Below are 18,892 nucleotides of genomic sequence, written 5' to 3' on the forward strand. Positions count from 1 at the left end.
TGGGACCAGTGCATCCCTCTAATGGCAGAAGATTAGAGGCTGATCAGATTAGGATGGCTCTCTGGTGCCTTGCTTTTTATTTTTAGTAAACTGAAAACCCATGGGGCACATTATGACTTTTCTTATTGCTACAGATGTGCACAGATCAAAATCTCCAATCAAACGCATACATGAGAGATTGATATTCATGGTCTCAATAGTCTGGCAATATGATTATTTTTAGAGATTTATGATCAGACAGTGTTAGATGATTTTCTATGGTTGTGTCTTTATTTTTGATCAGAAATAAACTGCTTTCTCCTCCTCCTACTGATGTTTCTTTGGCCTCGTATACTGTAGAACTGCAGCTCTCATGTCAGGAGGGCCGTAGTCACCTGCTTCTCAGCTGGCTGCTGTGGGCGCCATGGCAACCGGCCTGTCCGCTACTGCAAGCGTTGCCATGTCAACCACCACAGCAGCGAGGTGGGGGCTGCGGCGGAGACCCATCTTTACCAGACCTCGCCCCCTCCCATCAACACCAGAGAGTGTGGAGCGGAAGAGCTGGTGTGCACGGTGGAAGCGGTGATAAGGTATAAACATGTCCTATACATCATACAGAACGCTTTAGTAACCGCTGCTACAGGATGTTTGTGTCGCTGAAAAGCTGTCACATGAATACATGAATAATAATGCGTTCGTTTACATTTGACAACAGTTTATCTGTGGACCAATTCCTTTTCTCCAGTACAGTCATGTATCCATTATAGTCCAGTTAAAAACAAAAACTGATCCCTTAAGGTCTTCAAATGATGTAAATGCAGCCTCAGATGGATAGCACATAACGTATTACACTGACTTTTATTAATTTAGCAAAAAACTATGCCAAAGACAGAGCCAGTGTGTGAAGATCTAAGAAAACGTAGCGTGTAATAATCATTTTCTGTATGATATCAATCTCTCATGTGTCAGGAATCCTGGCCCACTCATCTTTACGTCCTCCACAGCAAGTCAGTGTGATTAAAGTCTGAACTTTGACTGAGACATTGCAATGCCTCAATTATTTCCTTTATCAGCTATTCTTTTATAGAGTTACAACTGTACTTGAGACTTTACTTGCATGTGACTCTAAAATAATTTAGTATACAAAAGATTATATTTGACTCGTTGACAGTGTACATTATGGTCAAACATCTCCATCCTGGTCTCGTAGGTAGAAGGGACATCATTTCAGAAGTCTTGTTGTTACGTCCTTTATAGAATAGAATAGAATAGAAGACTTTATTGATCTCCCAGAGGAGAAATTCAGTCGTGCAGCAGCCAAAACACACACACGCTTTATACAAAAAATTTAAAATAGAAAAAACCAATAAATAGTTAAATAATAAAAAGAGCAATATAAAAAGTAGAAAAAGAGTATGTACAAGAGAGAAAAAAATAGTAAACCCAAAAAAAATGGATAATATTTACAAAAAAATTACAAATATTTTCAAAAATACTTGAGGTATTTGATGTATTTATGTTGTCATTTTGACTTTTAACAGACTTACAGAGGTGTGCAGTCTGAGATGAAGCATTAATATTATTTTTAGAAAGTTCTCTGAGGTCTGCAAAGTCTGACCTTTTGGTAAAATTACTGGGGTGTCCGCTCCTGAGAAGATTTGCCACTGTCTTGAATGGCGTAATATGTGATTTGATGCTTTTTCTTCTTTGGAGGTTGCATTTACCACAGTTTAAGACCTGGTAGGGCCAGTGGTATTAAAAATAAAAAAAACAAACAAAACTGAAATTGTATGCACTACTGTTTTTTTTTTTTGTCCCTCTTCATCGCTCATCAATCTGTCCATTCAGCCTTCTGAAGGAGGCAGAAATCCATGCAGAGCAGCGTGAATTTGAGCTAAACCGGCGTCGTCAGATGGGCCTGTCTGCCTCTCATCACTCTCTGGACAACATTGAGTTTGATAATAAAGAAGATGACCAGCACGACCAGCGCCTTCTCAGCCAGTTTGGCATCTGGTTCCTGGTGTGTAACTACGAGCTGTTGCGGGCAGTAACAAGGTGGACGTGTACAGCACATTGTCTGTTGAACTCAGAGTTATGTTGCTTACATTTGCAGGTGAGTCTTTGCACCCCTAACGAGAACACGCCCACCGAGAGTCTGGCTCGTCTCGTCAGCATGGTCTTCCAGTGGTTTCACTCCACCGCCTACATGATGGACGATGAAGTTGGAAGCCTGGTGGAGAAGCTGAAGCCACAGTTCGTCACAAAGTGGCTGAAGACAGTGTGTGAAGTGCGCTTTGATGTCATGGTCATGTGTTTGCTGCCCAAACCTGTAGAATTTGCAAGGGTGAGGTTAAAACCCAGATATGGCGAAGGCGTTCATCGCAGGTCTATTGGGATATATTACTTCAGATCACCATCATCCGTGTGTACTCTTCTACAGGTGGGAGGGTACTGGGACAAGACATGCAGCACGGTGACGCAGCTGAAGGAGGGTCTGAACCGAATCTTGTGTTTGATACCTTACAATGTCATCAGTCAACCCCTGTGGGAGTGTTTTATGCCCGAATGGCTTGAGGCCATCCGTACAGAGGTGCCCGACAACCAACTCAAAGAGTTCCGAGAGGTGCTCAGGTACTTTGATCTTCTTAAGTGTTTATCAAATATCAATACAAAGGATTTGTAGATACAACTCAGTAAAGAAGCATAAGAAAACAACTGCATTAAGGGAAATGTGTAAGACATTATAAAACTTCTTATGCCATCTTAATTAGGGATGGGCAGTATGGACTAAAAAATGTATCACGATAATTTCTGGCATTTATCCCGATAACGATAAAAATGACGATAAAAAAAAATACCAATTCAACTCCACCTTTTTAACTATAAATCTATCTCGCTCTCAGATCCGCCATGTTCGTTACACAAAAACTTTCTTTCTTTCTTTCTTTCTTTCTTTCTTTCTTTCTTTCTTTCTTTCTTTCTTTCTTTCTTTCTTTCTTTCTTTCTTTCTTTCTTTCTTTCTTTCTTTCTTTCTTTCTTTCTTTCTTTCTTTCTTTCCTTCCTTCCTTCCTTCCTTCCTTCCTTCCTTCCTTCCTTCCTTCCTTCCTTCCTTCCTTCCTTCCTTCCTTCCTTCCTTTCTTTTTTCCCTTCCTTCCTTCTTTCCTCCTGCTGTCCTTCCTTCCTCCTTTCCTTGTTTTCTCCCTTCCTTCTCCCCTTTCCTTCCTTCCTTCCTTCCTTCCTTCCTTCCTTCCTTCCTTCCTTCCTTCCTTCCTTCCTTCCTTCCTTCCTTCCTTCCTTCCTTCCTTCCTTCCTTCCTTCCTTCCTTCCTTCCTTCCTTTCTTCTTTTTCCCCTTCCTTCCTTCTTTCATCCTGCTCTCCCCTTCCTTCTTCCCTTCCTTCCTTCCTTCCTTCCTTCCTTCCTTCCTTCCTTCCTTCCTTCCTTCCTTCCTTCCTTCCTTCCTTCCTTCCTTCCTTCCTTCCTTCCTTCCTTCCTTCCTTCCTTCCTTCCTTCCTTCCTTCTTCCTTCCTTCCTTCCTTCCTTCCTTCCTTCCTTCCTTCCTTCCTTCCTTCCTTCCTTCCTTCCTTCCTTCCTTCCTTCCTTCCTTCCTTTCTTCTTTTTCCCCTTCCTTCCTTCCTTCCTTCCTTCCTTCCTTCCTTCCTTCCTTCCTTCCTTCCTTCCTTCCTTCCTTCCTTCCTTCCTTCCTTCCTTCCTTCCTTCCTTCCTTCCTTCCTTCCTTCCTTCCTTCCTTCCAAAAATCAGCTTTACACAAAAATATCATCAACGGGAATTTATCGTTTTTACCGCGAGATGACAAATTCTTACCGTGAGGAATTTTTTTGACAGTTTATCGTGAACGGTAAAATATCGCCCATTCCTAATCTTTATCATATTCCTGTTTTCCATCTGTGCATGTCTTGGTAAACATACCCAATAAATGAGAACCCCACTTGAAGAGGAAGAACAGGAGAGTAAACAGGATTGAAAGGAACATCCCTATTTATGTAACACTATTGGAGGACTTTGCCCTTGCGTCTACATATTCATATGTTTACCTTAACATGTGTTTTGATTTTGTCTTCTCTCCACAGCAAGATGTTTGATATTGAGCTGTGCCCCTTGCCCTTCTCCATGGAAGAAATGTTTGGCTTCATAAGCTGCAGATTCTCCGGATACCCAGCATCTGTCCAAGAGCAGGCCCTGCTGTGGCTGCATGTGAGCTTGCACACCCTCGCCTACACCAACAGGCTTTTGTTGTGTCCACTTCACATCCTGCAGTTCTATCCACAGCGCGTGTGAAGTGAACAGGTTGTAATAGTGTCAGAGTCTGGACAGGGACCCCGCTGAATATGGATCTGGGTCACAGACTGAGACCGAAAGAGATAATAGGGATTTTGCCTTTTGTCGCATATGCACTCACAGCGTGCTGCTCCGAGTACGTGGATTGGTTTCAAGGTTTCTGTCACAACTGTGATCCAAAGATTGCTTTATTTTTACTCTTAGTAAGTGGGTCATGTTCATATTAGAAAGGGAAGCTGTGTCCACATCTTTGACTACATCTGGAGTGTTAAAGGCACAAAAGTATCCGGTTTATGTTGAGTCATTATACATGTAGTAACATTTTAACCAGATCACAAAGGTCAGATTTCCTGCCTGATATCAATACTCCCACATGTCTTTTATTCAAGCATATATGCATAAATGTAATTATTTTCACAATTTTCCTACAAAATCCTGATAAAGGTGATTTATTTTGTGCAAATGGCACCAAAAAACATGGATCGGGTTTGTTTTTGCGTAAGATGTTTTAATATTTATTTGCATTGTGAAATCAACAGTTGTGATTAGACCCTTGTGCATGTTTGTTGCCACAAAGGTGCTGTCAGAGCTGGACATCGTCGTTCCTCTTCAGCTGCTAATCGGGATGTTCTCCGATGGAGTCAACTCATTGAAGGAACTGGCCAATCAGAGAAAAGCACGTGTTTCAGATCTGTCTGGCAACACCGGAGCTCGCAGGGTGAGGATGATTGCAAATGCTCCAAAGATAGTCCAAAGATGATAATATAAGAAGTTACATCAGAGTTCAACACTGTTTTTCTTTCTTTCTTTCTACTCAGCTCTTTCGTTGACATCAAGCCAGAAAAAACAGCGTTCACCTTAAAAGAAACAACTACTTATTTTTTATTCACTTCATTATCACCCAAATAGATGTTTTAACACTTTTGGGTGTGGTGTTTTGTTTTTTCTCAGTCAGATCTTTATTTAGTAATAGAGTGTACGCATTTCTGCTCTGCTTGATTTCTATTTTCTGCTATTCACTGGGATTTACTGTAAGTTGCCATAGTAACGGCACTATCTAAATATAGTTTTCTAAAAGGGCTTAATTGAACTTGACTGTGATGTAGATTTGTCACTGAAATTTAAAGCCTTAAAACTCTGGTCTTTTGCCATTTTGACTGGCAGCAAGAGTTAAGGATTTAAAGCACATGAGAAGCAAATATCCTTAGAGTTTGAATTTGAATGTATTTCATATCATAACGAGATTGCCTGTTATGTCATAGGTAAGTGTGGTGTCGGATCCAGGGCGCCGCGGGCAGCACAACACCCTCAGCCCATTCCCCAGCCCCTTCAGGAGCCCTTTCCGCAGCCCCCTGCGATGCAGTCCATTTAAAAACCTCGGTCATGCCACGGGTCACTGCGCTCTGGACCTGGACTGCGAGGACGACGACATGAACCTCGGCTGTTTTATCCTCATGTTCGACCTCATCTTAAAGCAGGTGACCATCCTACCACAGAAAAGAAAAAAAACCAAAACACATTTAGTCATAAAAAAGAAACGCACGTAAGAAAGTGAAAATAATGCCCACAGGTGGGACATTGTGCTCTGTTTTTTGCCTCTATTTTCCCCCCGTTGTTTCACCTCTGCCGTCACAGATGGAGCTGCAGGATGACGGTGTAATGTTGGGTCTAGACAGCAGCCTGGGGAAGGATATCGTGGGCATCATCAACAACGTCTTCCAGGCCCCATGGGGGGGCTCACACACCTGCCAGAAGGATGAGAAGGCCCTTGAGTGCAGCCTGTGCCAGTCCAGCATCCTGTGCTACCAGCTGGGCTGTGAGCTTCTTGAGAGGCTGACCCCCCGGGAGGAGATACGCCTGGTGGTGAGTCACATGGCATGCATGTATTAAGCTTTGTAGTGAAGGCCCTGCATGACCCAAAGCCCACTGTCAAACAAAGCACTGTCAATTCAAAATATGTAATCTATTTAGGAAAGAAAGATGTTGAAGAAAAAATGCCTTTCACCTGCTGTCTTTGTAAACTAACAAAATGATGCGTCACAGAAAAGATAACTCAGAAGTCATACGGCACAATATGTTATATCTGCAGGAGCCTACGGATAGTTTGGAGGAAACGTTGCTCCTGATTCAACCAGATTTCACCGTTGGCACAGAAAATGGAAGTGAGGAAGGAGAAAACCCCTGTGGGACAAACTCTGACAACCACAGCAATGCCTCTCCGGAGAACGCAAGTGTGTATCAGCTCTACGCTCAATGTTCAAATGGGAAATGTCACTTTTTTTTCATTGTAAAAAATAATAACTAAAGTAAAGAATCAAAAATCCAAATGACATCCTGCAATTTAGAATATATACATTTTAGATGTAGCTAAGACACAACTCTGAGATGGAGGTTGTGGCATTATAATAGAAAGAGTAAAGTGAGCAGCTTTAAGTCATTCTCACAGTACTGTACCTCTAATAAGGCATTATGGATTATGCCATTCCAACAGAAAGTTTGTTAATAGATCCCTGTGAAATGCAAACTGAGGGTAGATACTATAGAACAGTAGATTAAGGCCGAAGAGCAAGAATTTAGGCAATTTGCACAATCCAACACACAAAATATAGAACAGACTAAACAAACAAAGAACACTATGAAAAAAACGGTACAGATTAGGAATATTAAGATGTTATACATATTCAAGCCTATTCTCTGATGAGACTTTGCTAAAGTAGTCTACCTTTAAAAAACAAAGTATGTTCTTCATTTTAGCCATGAAGAATAATTCTGATAAGAAGTTCTGCTACCAGGAGCTCCCTGTCTCTTTGAAGCTTATATACACCGTCCTGCAGGTAATTGTTCTGAATTATTACAAATGAAGGAAACTTTCATGTGAGTGTACCCTGTATTCATGCATTCATCGTCCTGTGTATTACCAGGAAATGTCCAAGTTTGAGGAGCCTGACATCTTGTTCAACATGTTGAACTGTCTGAAGATCCTCTGTCTTCAAGGAGAGTGTTTGTACCTTGCTCGTAAGGACCACCCGCAGTTCCTGGCCCACATTGAGGAGAAGATGCTCATCCCCAGGTGCGTGAAAAGCTGGGGCCTGCTTGGTAAAGCAATGTGTTTGCGGTTGTATGTTCCTTGAATGCTGTTGTGCACATGTCTTTTCTGGTGTTTGGGTTTCAGTCTCTGGTCAATGTTGAAGTCAGAGTTTTGCCAGCTGGCCTCCCTGGCTGTGCCACAGCTTCTCCATGCACTGTCCCTGTCTAATGGAGCAGACATCTTCTGGAACCTGATCAACACTAACTTCAACAGCAAGGACTGGAAAATACGATTTGAAGCTGGTAAGAGATGCTGTTTAGGTGATGCTATGTATAACTTCAAATGTATCTGAGCTTTGTCAGCTGAAATATCAGGATTTGGTTGTTATTTTATTAGTGCCACGGCTGCGCCACGTGGCACGCCTCCTCCATTGAGCTGCGCAAGCTCAATGGAGGAGGAGTGCCTCGTGCGCAGCACGAGGCACTCATACTATTGCTCAGGCTTATTAGTGCCACGGCTGCGCCACGTGGCACGCCTCCTCCATTGAGCTGCGCAAGCTCAATGGAGGAGGAGTGCCTCGTGCGCAGCACGAGGCACTCATACTATTGCTCAGGCTTATTTATTAGTGCCACGGCTGCGCCACGTGGCACGCCTCCTCCATTGAGCTGCGCAAGCTCAATGGAGGAGGAGTGCCTCGTGCGCAGCACGAGGCACTCATACTATTGCTCAGGCTTATTATTATTTATATATTCTTCCGTAAAAACTTTGTCCGGCTACTCCTCCTACAGCTTTGAGAAAACGCGAAAAGTAAAAACGTAGAAACGTGCGCCTTAATCGGGAATCGATGGGTATGACTTTTATTAGCGATTGGCGTGCACGTTTTTGCGCAACGTGCACAAACGTGCGCTTTTTGCCCCATCCGGAACGCATTGCGTGAAGTTTGGGGCCTCACCACTCGCACACCGTTACTCGAAAAATTCTGAACCGATTTAGAAAGTTGTAGGCCCTGAATTTAACTACAGTCCTGTGGATTTTCAGAACGATGGCACGAATAGTTTTTGCACGAAGTGCAAAAACATTTCCAAATTTCCAAACTAATGGGGAAGATTTTCCCATGCATTTCAATGGCGCCATTATAAGCGGATGGGAAAATGTTGAGAAAAAAAGACAAAAATCACCTTTTTTCTGAGTCACGTATCTTTCTCATACTTGGACGTAGAAACGTCATTCAAACTTCAAAACGGAGGAAAACTTCTCTTCTCTCTCCAAACCCGAAACAGTTTTTTCCTAAAATGTACACTTTTCAAGATATGAGCCCTCAAGCGAGGACTGGAAATCACTTTTTTTCAAATCTAGAGCACGGGAGTCAGTTTGCTAGAGTGTAGTTACACTGAAAAAAAAACATGATTTCTTATTTGTAACTCGAGGTCACGGCCAAACCGTAAAAGGTAGACAGATAATTTTTGGTCAGAATATAGACATAGGTGTTGTGATTTATAAAATGTGACTTTGACAGGCGTGGTGTGCACAAAATTTTAACGGGGGAGCCAACAGACACGCCAGTTCCTGTCTCTCTCTTCATTGACTCCCATGTTAAATGAAGTTTTCTTAAAAAAAATCTCATTTTTGTTTTCAAATTGCCGTTACTAACACATTTTAAGGAATATCTGTATGAAAATAACATTTAGATAATCTGGTAGGTTCTCTGTTTCTCAAAATGTTTTCGTTTTTCTGCTAAGAGCTACGGTTTGAGCGCAAAGTGGAGTGATTTCAGGTTTGTCACAACCAAAAATCCAGCTGAGTCATTCCCGCTCCCTCTGTATCAGGTTCTTGTTGCCCCTAGCAACCAGAGCTCAGCTGTTGACTGATTAGACTGACCCAGAACTGGTCACATGACTCACTCAGTACAGACTTCATAGTATAACCTGGAAAATGGAGAAATCTGAACCCTGACCTTTTAACCTTAGATGAACACACACACACACACACACACACACACACACACACACACACACACACACACACACACACACACACACACACACACACACACACACACGATAGGTGTTATTATGGGATGTCAGGTGTTTTTATAGGATGTTAGTGTTATTATGGGATGTCAGGTGTTTTTATAGGATGTTAGTGTTATTATGGGATGACAGGTGTTTTTATAGGATGTTAGTGTTATTATGGGATGTCAGGTGTTTTTATAGGATGTTAGTGTTATTATGGGATGGCAGGTGTTTTTATAGGATGTTAGTGTTATTATGGGATGGCAGGTGTTTTTATAGGATGTTAGTGTTATTATGGGATGTTAGTGTTATTATGGGATGGTAGGTGTTTATTATGGGATGGTAGTGTTATTGGTGTTAGCGGTCCCGTTAGCGGTTCTGTTAGCGGTCCTGTTAGCGATCCCGTTAGCGGTCCCGTTAGCGGTCCAGTTAGCGATCCCGTTAGCGGTCCAGTTAGCGACCCCGTTAGCGGTCCCGTTAGCAATCCCGTTAGCGGTCCCGTTAGCGATCCCGTTAGCGATCCCGTTAGCGGCTTGGTTAGCGATCCCGTTAGCGGCTCAGTTAGCGGTCCCGTTAGCGGTTCAGTTAGCGATTCCGTTAGCGATCCCGTTAGCGGTCCCGTTAGCGGTCCAGTTAGCGATCCCGTTAGCGGTCCAGTTAGCGACCCCGTTAGCGGTCCCGTTAGCGGTTCCGCTAGCGGTTGTTAGCGATCCCGTTAGCGGTCCCGTTAGCGGTTCAGTTAGCGATTCCGTTAGCGATCCCGTTAGCGGTCCCGTTAGCGGTCCAGTTAGCGATCCCGTTAGCGGTCCAGTTAGCGACCCCGTTAGCGGTTCCGCTAGCGGTTGTTAGCGATCCCGTTAGCGGTCCCGTTAGCGGTTCTGTTAGCGGTTCTGTTAGCGGTCCTGTTAGCGGTTCCGTTAGCGGTTGTTAGCGGTCCCGTTAGCGATCCCATTAGCGGCTCGGTTAGCAATCCCGTTAGCGGCTCGGTTAGCGGTCCCGTTAGCGGTTCAGTTAGCGATTCCGTTAGCGATCCCGTTAGCGGTACCGTTAGCAGTCCAGTTAGCGATCCCGTTAGCGGTCCAGTTAGCGACCCCGTTAGCGGTCCCGTTAGCAATCCCATTAGCGGTCCCGTTAGCGGTTCCGCTAGCGGTTGTTAGCGATCCCGTTAGCGGTTCTGTTAGCGGTTCTGTTAGCGGTCCCGTTAGCGGTTCTGTTAGCGGTTGTTAGCGGTCCCGTTAGCGATCCCATTAGCGGCTCGGTTAGCGGTCCCGTTAGCGATCCCGTTAGCGATCCCGTTAGCGATCCCGTTAGCGGTCCCGTTAGCGGTCCCGTTAGCGGTCCCGTTAGCGGTCCCGTTAGCGGTCCCGTTAGCGGTCCCGTTAGCGGTTCCGTTAGCGGTTGTTAGCGGCTCGGTTAGCGATCCCGTTAGCGGCTCGGTTAGCGGTCCCGTTAGCGGTCCCGTTAGCGATCCCGTTAGCGATCCCGTTAGCGGTTCAGTTAGCGGTTCTATATTTTCTGTAATAACTTTTGAATGGTTTGACATAGAGAGTCATGGGTGGTGTCATTGGAATCTGTATCGAGTCCTTGACCTTCATGGGTGCAAATAAGCCCCGCGATCATCCGGCAGTAGTCCGTGGCACTTCAAAATTTCCCGGGAATTTTGTCTAGTTATTATATATTCTTCCGTAAAAACTTTGTCCGGCTACTCCTCCTACAGCTTTGAGAAAACGCGAAAAGTAAAAACGTAGAAACGTGCGCCTTAATCGGGAATCGATGGGTATGACTTTTATTAGCGATTGGCGTGCACGTTTTTGCGCAACGTGCACAAACGTGCGCTTTTTGCCCCATCCGGAACGCATTGCGTGAACTTTGGGGCCTCACCACTCGCACACCGTTACTCGAAAAATTATGAACCGATTTAGAAAGTTGTAGGCCCTGAATTTAACTACAGTCCTGTGGATTTTCAGAACGATGGCACGAATAGTTTTTGCACGAAGTGCAAAAACATTTCCAAATTTCCAAACTAATGGGGAAGATTTTCCCATGCATTTCAATGGCGCCATTATAAGCGGATGGGAAAATGTTGAGAAAAAAAAGACAAAATTCACCTTTTTTCCGAGTCACGTATCTTTCTCATACTTGCACGTAGAAACGTCATTCAAACTTCAAAACGGAGGAAAAGTTCTCTTCTCTCTCCAAACCCCGGACTGTTTTTTCCTAAAATGTACACTTTTCAAGATATGAGCGCTCAAGCGAGGACCGGAAATCACTTTTTTGTCAAATCTTCAGTGCGGTTCGAATTCATTAGAGTGGAGAGACTTTCGAAAAATGATCATAATTTTTATTTGTAACTCGAGCTCACGGGCAAACCGTAAAAGCTAGAAAGATCATTTTTGGTCAGAATGTAGACATGGATGTTGAGATTCATAAAATGTGACTTTGACAGGCGTGGTGTGCACACAATTTTAACGGGGGGCCCAACAGACACGCCAAATCCTGTCTCGCTCTCCATTGAGTCCCATGTTAAATGAAGTTTTCTGAAAAAAAATCTCATTTTTGTTTTCGAATTGCCGTTACTAACACATTTGAAGGAATATCTGTATGAAAATAACATTTAGATAATCTGGTAGGTTCTCTGTTTCTCAAAATGTTTTCGTTTTTCTGCTAAGAGCTACGGTTTCACTACAATGTGAAGTTATTTGCGGCTTGTCACAAGGCAAAAATCTGGGGTTTTCTCACAGTCAGCCAGGAACCTTCCGGAACTTCCCGGAACCTTCCTCATTTCGAGGTTGTTGTTGCCGGGCAACCAGAGCTCAGCTGTTGACTGATTAGGCTGACCCAGAACTGGTCACATGACCCAGTCAGTACAGACTTCATATTATAACCTGGAAAATGGAGAAATCTGAACCCTGGCCTTTTAACCTTAGATGAACACACATCTGTGTTTTTATAGGATGTTAGTGTTATTATGGGATGTTAGTGTTTTTATAGGATGTTAGTGTTATTATGGGATGGCAGGTGTTTTTATAGGATGTTAGTGTTATTATGGGATGGCAGGTGTTTATTATGGGATGGTAGTGTTATCGGTGTTAGCGGTCCCGTTAGCGATCCCGTTAGCGGCCCCGTTAGCGGCCCAGTTAGCGACCCCGTTAGCGGTCCCGTTAGCAATCCCGTTAGCGGTCCCGTTAGCGGTTCCGCTAGCGGTTGTTAGCGATCCCGTTAGCGATCCCGTTAGCGGCTCGGTTAGCGGTCCCGTTAGCGGTCCCGTTAGCGATTCCGTTAGCGATCCCATTAGCGGTCCAGTTAGCGGCCCAGTTAGCGATCCCGTTAGCAATCCCGTTAGCGGTCCCGTTAGCGGTTCCGCTAGCGGTTGTTAGCAATCCCGTTAGCGATCCCGTTAGCGGCTCGGTTAGCGATCCCCTTAGCGGTTCTGTTAGCGGTCCCATTAGCGGCTCGGTTAGCGGTCCTGTTAGCGGTCCTGTTAGCGATCCCGTTAACGGTCCTGTTAGCGGTCCCGTTAGCAATCCTGTTAGCGGTCCCGTTAGCGGTTCTGTTAGCGATTCCGTTAGCGGTTGTTAGCGGTCACGTTAGCGATCCCGTTAGCAGTCCCGTTAGCGGTCCCGTTAGCGGTTGTTAGCGGTCCCGTTAGCGGTCCCGTTAGCGGTTCCGTTAGCGGTCCCGTTAGCGGTTCAGTTAGCGATCCCGTTAGCGATCCGTTAGCGGTCCCGTTAGCGGTCCCGTTAGCGGTCCCGTTAGCGGTCCCGTTAGCGGCCCCGTTAGCGGTCCCGTTAGCGGTCCCGTTAGCGGTTCCGTTAGCGATCCCATTAGCGGTCCCGTTAGCGGTCCCGTTAGCAGTTCCGTTAGCGGTCCCGTTAGCGGTTCCGTTAGCGGTTGTTAGCGATCCCGTTAGCGATCCCGTTAGCGGCTCGGTTAGCGATCCCGTTAGCGGTTCTGTTAGCGGTTCTGTTAGCGGTCCCGTTAGCGGTTGTTAGCGGTCCCGTTAGCGATCCCATTAGCGGCTCGGTTAGCGGTCCTGTTAGCGGTCCCGTTAGCGATCCCGTTATCGGCCCCGTTAGCAATCCTGTTAGCGGTCCTGTTAGCGGTTCCGTTAGCTGTAGTTAGCGGTCCCGTTAGCGGTCCCGTTAGCGGTTCTGTTAGCTGTCCCATTAGCGGTTTTGTTAGCGGTTCTATTAGCCTATTACATATTTTCTGTAATAACTTTTGAATGGTTTGACATAGAGAGTCATGGGTGGTGTCATTGGAATCTGTATTGAGTCCTTGACCTTCATGGGTGCAAATAAGCCCCGCGATCATCCGGCAGTAGTCCGTGGCACTTCAAAATTTCCCGGGAATTTTGTCTAGTTAGTGCCACGGCTGCGCCACGTGGCACTCCTCCTCCATTGAGATGCGCAAGCTCAATGGAGGAGGAGTGCCTCGTGCGCAGCACGAGGCACTCATACTATTGCTCAGGCTTCTTTATTTATTTATTCTTCCGTATAAACTTCGGCGCGTAACTAGTCCCACAGCTTTGAGAAAACGCGAAAAGTAAAAACGTAGAAACGTGCGCCTTAATCGGGAATCGATGGGTATGACTTTTATTAGCGATTGACGTGCACGTTTTTGCGCAACGTGCACAAACGTGCGCTTTTTGCCCCATCCGGAACGCATTGTGTGAACTTTGGGGCCTCACCACTCGCACACCGTTACTCGAAAAATTCTGAACCGATTTAGAAAGTTGTAGGCCCTGAATTTAACTACAGTCCTGTGGATTTTCAGAGCGATGGCACAAATAGTTTTTGCACGAAGTGCAAAAACATTTCCAAATTTCCAAACTAATGGGGAGACCATTTTGCCATGTATTCCTATGGCGCCATTCAAAGCGGATGGGAAAATGTCGAGAAAAAAGACAAAATTTCCCCTTTTTTCAGAGTCACGTATCTTTCTCATACTTGCACGTAGAAACGTCATTCAAACTTCAAAACGGAGGAAAACTTCTCTTCTCTCTCTAAACCCCGGACTGTTTTTTCCTAAAATGTACACTTTTCAAGATATGAGCCCTCAAGCGAGGTCTGGAAATCACTTTTTTTCAAATCTAGAGCACGGGAGTCAGTTTGCTAGAGTGTAGTTACACTGAAAAAAAAACATGATTTCTTATTTGTAACTCGAGGTCACGGCCAAACCGTAAAAGGTAGACAGATCATTTTTGGTCAGAATATAGACATAGGTGTTGTGATTTATAAAATGTGACTTTCACAGGCGTGGTGTGCACAAAATTTTAACGGTGGAGCCAACAGACACGCCAATTCCTGTCTGTCTCTTCATTGACTCCCATGTTAAATGAAGTTTTCTTAAAAAAAATCTCATTTTTGTTTTCGAATTGCCGTTACTAACACATTTTAAGGAATATCTGAATAAAATTAAGATTGTCAGAATCTTCCGGGTTCTGTCTCTCTCACGATGTCTTTGTTTTTCTGATAGGAGCTACAGTTTGATTACAAGGTGAAGTTATTTGAGGCTTGTCAAATCCAAAAAACTAGCTGAGTCATTCCAATACAATATACACTACCATACTTCCGGGTCATGTGACCCAGAACTGGTCACATGACACATCAATGCAGACTTCATAATACTTTACCTTGGATAATGGAGGAATCTGAACCCTGACCTTACATGATCCCCATTTTATTTTTATAGGATGTTAGTGTTATTATGGGATGGCAGGTGTTTTTATAGGATGTTAGTGTTATTATGGGATGGCAGGTGTTTTTTTAAGGTTTTTAGCGTTATTATGGGATGGCAGGTGTTTTTATAGGATGTTAGTGTTATTATGGGATGGTAGGTGTTTATTATGGGATGGTAGTGTTATTGGTGTTAGCGGTCCCGTTAGCGGTTCTGTTAGCGGTCCTGTTAGCGATCCCGTTAGCGGTCCAGTTAGCGATCCCGTTAGCGGTCCAGTTAGCGACCCCGTTAGCAATCCCGTTAGCGGTCCCGTTAGCGGTTGTTAGCGATCCCGTTAGCAATCCCGTTAGCGGCTCGGTTAGCGGCCCGTTAGCGATCCCGTTAGCGATCCCGTTAGCGGTCCCGTTAGCGGTCCCGTTAGCGGTTCCGTTAGCGATCCCGTTAGCGGTCCCGTTAGCGGTCCCGTTAGCGGTTCCGTTAGCGGTTGTTAGCGGCTCGGTTAGCGATTCCGTTAGCGGCTCGGTTAGCGGTCCCGTTAGCGATCCCGTTAGCGGTCCTGTTAGCGGTTCCGTTAGCGGTTGTTAGCGGTCCCGTTAGCGACCCCATTAGCGGCTCCGTTAGCGATCCCGTTAGCGATCCCGTTAGCGGTCCCGTTAGCGGTCCCGTTAGCGGTTCCGTTAGCGATCCCATTAGCGGTCCCGTTAGCGGTCCCGTTAGCGGTTGTTAGCGGCTCGGTTAGCGATTCCGTTAACGGCTCGGTTAGCGGTCCCGTTAGCGATCCCGTTAGCGGTTCAGTTAGCGGTTCTGTTAGCGGTTTCGTTAGCGGTTGTTAGCGGTCCCGTTAGCGACCCCATTAGCGGCTCCGTTAGCGATCCCGTTAGCGATCCCGTTAGCGGTCCCGTTAGCGGTCCCGTTAGCGGTCCCGTTAGCGGTCCCGTTAGCGGTTCCGTTAGCGGTTCCGTTAGCGATCCCATTAGCGGTCCCGTTAGCGGTCCCGTTAGCGGTCCCGTTAGCGGTTGTTAGCGGCTCGGTTAGCGATTCCGTTAACGGCTCGGTTAGCGGTCCCGTTAGCGATCCCGTTAGCGATCCCGTTAGCGGTTCAGTTAGCGGTTCTGTTAGCGGTACTGTTAGCGGTTTCGTTAGCGGTTGTTAGCGGTCCCGTTAGCGACCCCATTAGCGGCTCCGTTAGCGGTCCCGTTAGCGGTCCCGTTAGCGGTCCCGTTAGCGGTCCCGTTAGCGGTTCCGTTAGCGGTCTCGTTAGCGGTCCCGTTAGCGGTCCCGTTAGCGGTTCCGTTAGCGGTTGTTAGCGGCTCGGTTAGCGATTCCGTTAGCGGCTCGGTTAGCGGTCCCGTTAGCGGTCCCGTTAGCGATCCCTTTAGCGATCCCGTTAGCGGTTCAGTTAGCGATCCCGTTAGCGGTCTTGTTAGCGGTTCTATTAGCCTATTACATATTTTCTGTAATAACTTTTGAATGGTTTGACATAGAGAGTCATGGGTGGTGTCAAATGACTAAGTATCGAGTCCTTGACCTTCATGGGTGCAAATAAGCCCCGCGATCATCCGGCAGTAGTCCGTGGCACTTCAAAATTTCCCGGGAATTTTGTCTAGTTATTATATATTCTTCCGTAAAAACTTCGGCGCGTAACTAGTCCCACAGCTTTGACAAAACGCGAAAAGTAAAAACGTAGAAACGTGCGCCTTAATCGGGAATCGATGGGTATGACTTTTATAAGCGATTGGCGTGCACGTTTTTGCGCAACGTGCACAAACGTGCGCTTTTTGCCCCATCCGGAACGCATTGCGTGAACTTTGGGGCCTCACCACTCGCACACCGTTACTCGAAAAATTATGAACTGATTTAGAAAGTTGTAGGCCCTGAATTTAACTACATTCCTGTGGATTTTCAGAACGATGGCACGAATAGTTTTTGCACGAAGTGCAAAAACATTTCCAAATTTCCAAACTAATGGGGGCCATGTATTTGTATGGGGCAGCATTTCACACTGTGTGTGGGATGAGGTTAAAAAAAAAAAAAATCACCTTTTTTCTGAGTCACGTATCTTTCTCATACTTGCACGTAGAAACGTCATTCAAACTTCAAAACGGAGGAAAACTTCTCTTCTCTCTCTAAACCCCGGACTGTTTTTTCCTAAAATGTACACTTTTCAAGATATGAGCCCTCAAGCGAGGTCTGGAAATCACTTTTTTTCAAATCTAGAGCACGGGAGTCAGTTTGCTAGAGTGTAGTTACACTGAAAAAAAAACATGATTTCTTATTTGTAACTCGAGGTCACGGCCAAACCGTAAAAGGTAGACAGATCATTTTTGGTCAGAATATAGACATAGGTGTTGTGATTTATAAAATGTGACTTTGACAGGCGTGGTGTGCACAAAATTTTAACGGGGGGCCCAACAGACGCGCCAATTCCTGTCTCGCTGTTCATTGACTCCCATGTTAAAAAACATTTTCTTAAAAAAAATCTCATTTTTGTTTTCGAATTGCCGTTACTAACACATTTTAAGGAATATCTGAATGAAAATAAGATTGACAGAATGTTCTGGGTTCTCTGTCTCTCACGATGTTTTCATATTTCTGCTAAGAGCTACGGTTTGACCGCAAAGTGGAGTGATTTGAGGTTTGTCACAACCGAAAATCTAGCTGTCATTCCCGCTCCCTCTGTATCAGGTTCTTGTTGCCCCTAACAACCAGAGCACAGCTGTGCTGATTAGACTGACCCAGACCTGGTCCCATGACACAGTCATTACAGACTTCATGTAATATAACCTGGAAAATGGAGGAATCTGAACCCTGACCTTTTGACCTTACATGATCCCCAGTCCTGCTGGGAACAGGTTCATTGGATATATATGTATATTATTATTATTATACATATAAATATTTACATTTGTATATTATATATACAAATTAGCCCCGCCCCTTCTTCTGATTGGCCGATACGTTATAGTCCAATATCTTTTGAATGGTTTGACATACAGAGTAATGGGTGGTGTCAAATGACTAAGTATCGAGTCCCTGACCTTCATTGGTGCAAATTAGCCCCGCCCCTTCTTCTGATTGGCCGATACGTTATAGTCCAATATCTTTGAATGGTTTGACATACAGAGACATGGGTGGTGTCAAATGACTAAGTATCGAGTCCCTGACCCTCATTGGTGCAAATTAGCCACGCCCCTTCTTCTGATTGGCCGATACGTTATAGTCCAATATCTTTTGAATGGTTTGACATACAGAGACATGGGTGGTGTCAAATGACTAAGTATCGAGTCCCTGACCCTCATTGGTGCAAATTAGCCACGCCCCTTCTTCTGATTGGCTGATAAGTTAAAGTGCAATATCTTTTGAATGGTTTGACATACAGAGACATGGGTGGTGTCAAATGACTAAGTATCGAGTCCCTGACCCTCATTGGTGCAAATTAGCCACGCCCCTTCTTCTGATTGGCCGACACGTTATAGTCCAATATCTTTTGAATGGTTTGACATACAGAGACATGGGTGGTGTCAAATGACTAAGTATCGAGTCCCTGACCCTCATTGGTGAAAATTAGCCCCGCCCCTTCTTCTGATTGGCTGACACGTTAAAGTCCAATATCTTTTGAATGGTTTGACATACAGAGACATGGGTGGTGTCAAATGACTAAGTATGGAGTCCCTGACCCTCATTGGTGCAAATTAGCCACGCCCCTTCTTCTGATTGGCCGATACGTTATAGTCCAATATCTTTTGAATGGTTTGACATAGAGAGTAATGGGTGGTGTCAAATGACTAAGTATCGAGTCCCTGACCCTCATTGGTGCAAATTAGCCCCGCCCCTTCTTCTGATTGGCCGATACGTTATAGTCCAATATCTTTTGAATGGTTTGACATAGAGAGTAAT

General features: G+C 45.0%; 1 protein-coding gene across 8 annotated transcripts in view; it reads left to right on the forward strand.

Moving 5' to 3' along the window:
- Positions 1-18,892, forward strand: part of LOC133462059 (protein unc-79 homolog) — a 55,070-nt gene that overhangs the window by 16,051 nt on the left and 20,127 nt on the right. For all 8 annotated transcript variants that reach the window (XR_009784241.1, XM_061743162.1, XM_061743165.1 and 5 more), the window contains 12 exons: positions 340-569; positions 1,828-1,999; positions 2,093-2,323; positions 2,420-2,610; positions 4,069-4,192; positions 4,854-4,994; positions 5,539-5,754; positions 5,912-6,139; positions 6,366-6,507; positions 7,031-7,110; positions 7,198-7,346; positions 7,449-7,606. Coding sequence is in view for 7 of the 8 variants with exons in the window: in XM_061743162.1 (XP_061599146.1) it covers positions 340-569; positions 1,828-1,999; positions 2,093-2,323; positions 2,420-2,610; positions 4,069-4,192; positions 4,854-4,994; positions 5,539-5,754; positions 5,912-6,139; positions 6,366-6,507; positions 7,031-7,110; positions 7,198-7,346; positions 7,449-7,606 (2,062 nt within the window). In the remaining variant the exon portion in view is untranslated. The remainder of the gene's footprint in view (positions 1-339; positions 570-1,827; positions 2,000-2,092; positions 2,324-2,419; positions 2,611-4,068; positions 4,193-4,853; positions 4,995-5,538; positions 5,755-5,911; positions 6,140-6,365; positions 6,508-7,030; positions 7,111-7,197; positions 7,347-7,448; positions 7,607-18,892) is intronic.

The sequence above is a fragment of the Cololabis saira genome, chromosome 16, assembly GCF_033807715.1.
Source record: "Cololabis saira isolate AMF1-May2022 chromosome 16, fColSai1.1, whole genome shotgun sequence".
NCBI lineage: Eukaryota > Metazoa > Chordata > Actinopteri > Beloniformes > Belonidae > Cololabis > Cololabis saira.